At 65.9% G+C, this 7,206-nt stretch overlaps 2 protein-coding genes across 2 annotated transcripts; both read right to left on the reverse strand.

The window, feature by feature from the left end:
* Positions 1-1,350: 1,350 nt before the first annotated feature.
* On the reverse strand, positions 1,351-1,938 carry LmxM_30_0450e_1 (uncharacterized protein; the record flags this gene model as incomplete). The annotated part of the gene is made up of 1 exon (XM_003886479.1): positions 1,351-1,938. One exon carries the CDS (start codon positions 1,936-1,938, stop codon positions 1,351-1,353), a length of 588 nt encoding a protein of 195 aa, XP_003886528.1.
* A 2,015-nt stretch (positions 1,939-3,953) lies between these two features.
* Positions 3,954-6,080, reverse strand: LmxM_30_0460e_1 (uncharacterized protein; the record flags this gene model as incomplete). Its single annotated transcript, XM_003886480.1, has 1 exon — positions 3,954-6,080. One exon carries the CDS (start codon positions 6,078-6,080, stop codon positions 3,954-3,956), a length of 2,127 nt encoding a protein of 708 aa, XP_003886529.1.
* Positions 6,081-7,206: the final 1,126 nt, after the last annotated feature.

Consider the following 7,206-nt stretch of genomic DNA (forward strand, 5'->3'; position numbering starts at 1 on the left):
TTCAGAGCGTGTTCGGGGCGCCATCGTCGCCCTGTGAGTGCGAGCGCCGCGGGGAGCCGTCGCAGCAGGGGAGGGGCGCCGTGGTAGCGCCATCCACTGAGCAAGGAGGTGGACGGTCACAGGGACGCGGGCAAACGCACACACGCGCACGCCGTGCGGCACAGTAGCCCGTCGAGGGGAGGCGCGTCGACATGAAACCGGAAACAAGCGAGAGACGGAGAGGAGCGCAGCGCGCGGTCGTCAGGATGGCTCCAGAGAGCAGCAACGCGCAAGCGCCACATGCACATGCCCGACGTCACGTCGCCTCCGCAGCCGCATCGGAGCCGCCTCCACCTTCCCACACGTCTCGCCGGCCCCGCACTCCCCTGCACGCCGGGGGTGCCCTCCTGTGCACCAGCGGGTGCTTACGCGTGCGCGCACACGTAGGGCGTGCATGCCTCGCGAAGAAGAGCAAGACTGCCATCGCCCCCCTCTGGCGTTGCGTGTGCACCGGTGTGTCGCCTGCACCCGCCACCACCACACCAGCGCACCCCGTCTCCCCTCGAGCAGTCCGTGCGGTGTGCGCCAGGGGGTGAGGCAGACACGCGAGGGCGGCGGCCACCGCGGACGCGAGAGACACCACAGAGACGCGGTGCTGCGCTGCGCCTCCCGCCGCTCTCTCAAGTGCGTCCGTCTCCCCCCCTGCCCTCCGCGCACCCTCGCCGCCCTCGCCGCCACGCTCCGTCGCATTCCCGCGGTCACCGTGCGGCCCTGGCGGCGGCCGTGCCATCCCCTCGCTGCCCCTCTCGCGCTCTCGGCTCACAAAGGGGCGTCGGGCGGGCGAGCCTGAGGGCAGGGTCGTCGGTGCGCCCGTCCCCGCTAACGGTGCGTCGCCCACTGCAGAGCACACGGCGCCGTGCAGCGCAGCACAGGCAAAAGCGGACGGAGCGGCGGGCACGGCGCAGAGGACACGCGCAGGAGAGGACGAGGACGGCCACGCAGAAACCGTCATCACGCCAGCACGCGCACTCGACAGCGAGCGCGCACGCACCGACAGCCGCGCAGCACCACCCGAACGGGGAAGCCGACGCCGCAGCGCAGAAAGCGAGAGGGGCTCCTCGGGACGTGCGTGCAGGGTGCGCGTGCGCCGCTGCACCACATCGCCAACGCGTCACCCGCGCCGCACACGCACGCAACAGGCGGCGGCGAGAGAGAGGGTGCCGGCGAAAGGCCGACGCCAGCGTCCGCAGCCTCCGCGCCCTCCGTCTGTCCCGACGGCAGCCGCTCACCCGGCCCCTCCACGGCGACGCCTCGGTGGAGTTGCCGCGCGGATGTCAAGCTCCACCGTGCATTCCTGCCGCACTCTCCCTCCTACTGCTCCGCTGCCTTTGTCACCGCGGCATGCTCTTCCGCTTCCTCACCGGATTGGCCGAGTTGCCACGGGAGCATCAGGAAGATGATGTTGAGGATATCCAGCACCCACGCGAACACGTAGAGACCGAAGCCCGTGCCGAATACAAAATCGTCGCTCAGCACCTCACACTTTTCCTCTTGTAGTCGGTAAGTCACCACCATGAGCGCCCAGACAACGCAAGCGGTGACAGCACCCACGATGTTCAGCGCCAGGCAGACCCAGCGGAAGTCAGAGCAGCAGCACAGCAAAAGGCAGCCGAAGAGGAACGCAAAGCCGTACACGATGATAGAGATGATAGCGAACGCCTCAGCAGCGCGGAAGTTGTCCCGGATGCGCGGGCAGAGCGCCCACAATTCGTCCAGGGAGCTGATAACCTTGGGCTTTCGGCAATCATCCTTTCCACCCCACAACGTGACGCATAACCTGTGGCCTCCGCTGCTCTCCGGTTTAATGTAAAATATATCGACCCCCGTGCCGATCATCACACACACGAACGCGATGAGCTGGAGCACCACGTAGACGATGACGCCGAGCTTCACCGCCATTTTCGAGACCGCTCAACGCAGAGCTGAGAGGCGAGGCGGAGGCACACAGCACAAAGGGCGAGGCGCAGGGTCTGGGGGTCGAGACGGCGCAACAGAGCGGGCGAGGAGGGCGCGGGGGTGCAGGCCGGAGACAGCGAGGGAGAGCCTTGACAGCACGTTCATGCGCGCGTTGCCGGTGTTCGGTGGGTGGTGCGCGCGTGTTGTGAGAGGGCGCAGACGGACAGGGGCGAGGAGAGAGAGGAGGGGACAGAGACACAGAGAGTGGGGAGGGAGGGGGAGGTCACAGGCAGCGGAGACTGCCAGGCGTGCGCAGCGGCGGCAGATGCGCCGCTGGCTGGCATGCGCACAGACAAAAAGCAGCAGGAGAGGAGGCCGGCGCATGTGCCGCGCGCCGCACGGCGAGGACGAGGGGGAGAGAGTGCAACGACACGCAGGCGCACAGCACACCGCCCGGTGCCTCCGGCTGCGTCCTTCTCGCTTCCGCGTCGCCAAACGAGCGCCTGCGCGGCCACGATGGAGACCCGTGCGCAGGCGAGGCGGGCCGCCACGGCGTGCGGGCGGGCGGCATGCAGCACCGCCACCACGCACCGTCGCACCCGAGCACCGGCCCGCACAGCAGAACACACACCGACCACAGCAGCGCCGGGGGAGACACCAGCACACAAGCACACAGCCCTCGTCGCGGCACACAGCAGGCAGGGGCACGGCGGCTGCGCAGACGGGCCCAACACGCACAGACACCGCACCGCAGCAGCCCCGCACCACACCACAGACAGACGTCACCAGCGAGCAGGGGGTGTGAGACGCAGCCACACCGTGTGCGCGCGATGCGCCGACGAAGGCGCCGGTGCCAGTCGCAGCACGCGAGGGGGCCCTGCATCCGTGTACACGCCCCTCCGCCCAGACACACACGCGCTCGCACACACACACCACCCGCGCTCACCCATCACGTCCTCACTTCACAGCGCGCCTACAGCCAGCACCACCGGGAGGCGCAGCGCACAGGCCTGCCGCCGAGCACCCACGCACACCCTGCGCGATCGCCCAGCGCCATGTCCCGCAGCGCCGCACAGCCCTCAGCAGCTTCGCAGCCGTGCGCCTTCCCGCACAGACACCGCGCCCGTCACAGGCGGCAAGCAGCTCATCCAAGCCGCCTCCGCCACGGCACACCGCCCCCACAAACACCTCCCCGCAGAGAGCCTCCACGGAATCCATGAGGTGCCCCTACGCCGGCGAGAGCCGCTCCAGTCGCCGCCCGGTCAGCAGGTCCGCGTAGAGGTCCAGAGCAGGGGCAGCAGCGTGTGCGCCACGGCCATCGGCACCGGCCGCAGCCCCGCCACGGTGTCGCACCTGCGGCATCCGCGCAGCCACGCGTGTCCGGCTCACGCCCATCGACAGGCGATCCGCCGCGTTCCCGGCCGACCACTGCAGCGCCACCGTCGTTGCTGGCACCGCTGCCGCACCCGCTCCTTCCACCGACCACCTCGCAGCCGCCTCCAGCCAGCTGCCGCACGGCAGGGCCCTCCAGGCCACGGGCGCACTCCCCCACACCCGCGCACCCTCCCGCGGCACCACAACCATTCACCCACCCGCAATCCGCGCACCGCCGCACAGCGGAGGAGGGGCCCCCTCCGCACCGGCAACACAACAGCCGCATACGGCGCACACCCCTCCGGCACGCCACCTACAGCGTGCGAGAGGGGTCGCGGAACGGAGGGCGATCAGTGGGGCCCGGCATCACCGGCCGCAGCGCTGTACGAAAGCGGGCGTCTGCTGTGTGGGAAGACACCGTGTGTATGATGCACACGGGTGGAACCGCGGTTTAGGCGGCGGTTACTCGGAGGTGCGCTGTGAACGTAGGACGAGTGCTGGCACCTGCGTGTGCTCGCAGTCGTGCAGGAACGCTGAAGCAGCGCACGCCACTCTTCCATACGGACGGATGTGCTCGGCAACGCCGTCAGTACACAAACACGGATCGCTGGCCGCGAGCGCGCAGTCCGCACTTGCAGACGCCTTTATTGGGGGTGGAGGTACGTCTCCGTCACGTGGGTGGCGTCAAAGACGGTGATGCCCGCCTTTACGCGGGGCGCACCGCCGCGCTTCTTGTACTGAAATCGCACATGTGTCGCCGCCTCCCCGTTCATTGGGAATGACACCACGTTGCGGAGCGTCGGGCACGTGTCGGGCAGGTGTACAAAAGACACCCGCAGTCCTCTTGCGGTTGACTTGTTGGATGCCAGCATGCCCAGTGTGAAGTCCTTCGGGCCGTTTTGGTTCGTCGTCATGATGCGCGGAATGACGTTGAAGGGGCCTTTTGTGGGGTCGAGCTCGAGCTCGAGGCCAACGTCGCGGGCAACAATGTACTCGTACTTCTCTGGTGGATGCACCTCGGGGTTATCGGTGCTGAGGGCCACAATCTGCTGCGTGCCCTTCTGCGCGTTGTGCCCCGTGACGGAGATAAGCAGCCCCTTGTACAGCTGATCCGGGTCGTCGGGGTTCTGCAGGCGGCGGTCCTTCTGTGACAGGGTGAAGAGTAGTTTCTGCTTCTTCCTGAGTTCGATCTTTAGCACGACGGACGGGATTATGCCAATGAACTGGCCCGGGAAGCGATACTGGTACCAGGCCTTCTTCACCATGCAGACCCCGCCACCCTCAAAGAACTGCACCGCGTCCCTCCACTCCATCCAGAAAGTGCCATCGCTCACCTTGCTCGGCTTGCACGACCGGCGCACCAAGGAGTGCTTCTGCCACCCGGTGCTGTTCTTGCCCCATGCGCCGGTCCACTCGTCACCGCTTCCCCACGGGTTGCGTATCTTCAGCAGCTTCACTCGCGGAATGACAAACTGGCGCACCATCAGCACCGAGTAGGAGTGGCCGGTGCTCAGGCCCGCCGTCTTGTAGCGCGCCGCAAGTGATGCCTCGTTCGCATTCCCGCTACCAGCGTTGTACGCGCTCGTGTCCGTGCCTGGAGTGCTGATCGAGATGAGGTAGCCATTCTTGCGGTAGCGCAGCAGGTCCTTGAAAAACTGAGATGCGACCGCCTCCTCATTCGCCGCTGCCCTCCACGTATTTGTGAAGGGGTACACCGGAAACCCCGTCAAATCCTGCAGGGCGTGCAGAGGATTGCCGCCGACAATGGACGCGTACGAGCCCTGCAGCTTGGCATACGCCTTCTCCAGCAGCGACACCCACAGCTCGTACGGGTCACCGGTGGAGCGGGCAAAGTAAACGACCCCGTTGTACGTCGGCAGGTAGCTGTCGACAATGATGTGGTGGAACCAGCCGTTCTTACTGATGCACACGCGGTAGCCGCCCGCCCGCTCCTCTTTCTTTCGCCTCGACTGGGAGACAGGGTGGCGAAAGATGTCCTTCACCATCGTCGTGCTCTCCGCCACGACCGCGATCGAGCACATGAGCCAGCAGTCGCCGAGGTGACCCTGCCCAATGCCGGCAGCGCTCACGCCGTGACGGAACAGCTTGATCTCCTCGTGCGCTATCGCCGGTATGTAGTCCTGCGGCCGTCTCCACGCGATGGCGTGCATGCTTGCCACGCTCTGCTTGTCGTGAGGTCGCTTCAGAGCCGCCTCGGATGGGGGGAAGCCCATGTCGATGTATAGGATCTTGCTCTTTCGGCACCTGCACAGGATTTCCTCCTCGTTGTGGCTCACCCCAGCCACGCCGGCCACCTTTTGCGTCTCGTGCATGCACTTCGCCTTCGCCTCGCGGTTAACCTTCTCAATGTAGCCCGGGGCCAAGTCGCGCGACACGCACGCGGCGCTGTATAAGATCTGCGTCCTCTTGGTGACCTTCACGTACGGCAGCGTCTCCAGCGGGTAGACGACGACGGAGCACTGTGTCCCCCCGGTGGGCGTCTTCCTCACCGTCGTCCGGCCATGCTCTGTTTTGTAAACGGCCGTCGTTTTTTGGAAGGTGAAGCTGACGTGCATCTCCATGTCCAGCGAGTCGTTGTAGAGGAACCACTTGTGCCTGTCCACCTCCACCCGGTAGCATCGGCCGTCTTCAAAGAGGGGGTAGCAGTCCCCCGTGACCGCAGGGCCGCCATACTTGAAGTCGTGCACCTTCCTCTGGTCATCGTGTTCCCTTGCCTTGCTCTTGGTGCGGCTACCACCGCAGAGCGCCATTAGTCGGTGAGGCGACTGCCGCTGTGTGGATGTGGGGGAGGGGCGGAAGAGGCGGAGGAGATGGATCGCAGTGCTGCCGTGACGTCTGCGAACAGACCCGTGCAAACAAAACACAAGACACAGTAAGCGATGCCATCGAGGCCACAGAGGTGCCACGCCAACGAATCATAACGCCGCACAGAAGTTTGTCCGCCACCGGCGTGTGCCCATTCTCTGATGTGCAGCATTCGTTCACTTCAGCGCTACCCCACGGCCCTGTCAGAGGCTCGCGTTGCGTCGTGCGAAGCAGCGGTAGACACGCGGTACAGCCATCCGCTGGCACCAAGAAAGAAATCCTGAGACGGCTGAGAGGCAAAGACATGTAAATGCTCCGAGAGGGAAGTACGCAGGAGTTCAGGGGGAGCGGTGATCTAGGTGCACGCCGCACGAGCTCAGGGCGGAAGTTGGCCTGCCTCAGGCCAGGGCCTCAGAGGGCCCTGCACATCCTGTCTGTGTATGCCATGCTTCACCCTCAGTCGCCTCAAGCCGCGGCACTGCACAATATATAGTGTGGAGACCCTCTACAGTGGAGTCTGGAGGACTCGAGGGTGTAACTCGGGGTGTTCCTTACAGGCTTCCGGCATCTGTGCCGCATCGGCCCGCCCCATCGGGCGCAGGAGACGCCGCACATTTCGCACGCATGCGCGGTGGGGCGGATCAGCGTGCATACTTCTGCGCCTTTGTCCCCCATCACTCGCGCTTCCCCTCCCCGAGCCTCCGGCTGCCTTGCCTGGACGTGATACACCATGCCCGCTCTGCTTGACAGCGCGCGCAGTGCTCGCATCCTGCGGCCAGCTTCGAGACGGCGCTGTTGCCTGGGGAGGGGGCGTGTGTCTGGGCCGCTTGCCCGCATGTGACGCGACAGGTAGGACGCTGCCCTCCGTCGGTGGACGCAGGTTGCGCTCCGCCTTCTCCTGAATCCGCACGCCTCTCACAGGAGTGGGTGTGGCAGGCGGAAGGAACCTGCGCGTGAGCATGCGTCTGCGCTCAACGTGCCCATAGCCAGCTATACTTGCTGAGTAGTCGACAGGATGCGCAGTGGGCTGGTACACGTCCGACCATAACCGCCAGTCTCCCCGGTAAGGCG

Source organism: Leishmania mexicana, contig 62, assembly GCF_000234665.1.
Source record: "Leishmania mexicana MHOM/GT/2001/U1103 WGS CADB00000000 data, contig 62, whole genome shotgun sequence".
Lineage (NCBI taxonomy): Eukaryota > Euglenozoa > Kinetoplastea > Trypanosomatida > Trypanosomatidae > Leishmania > Leishmania mexicana.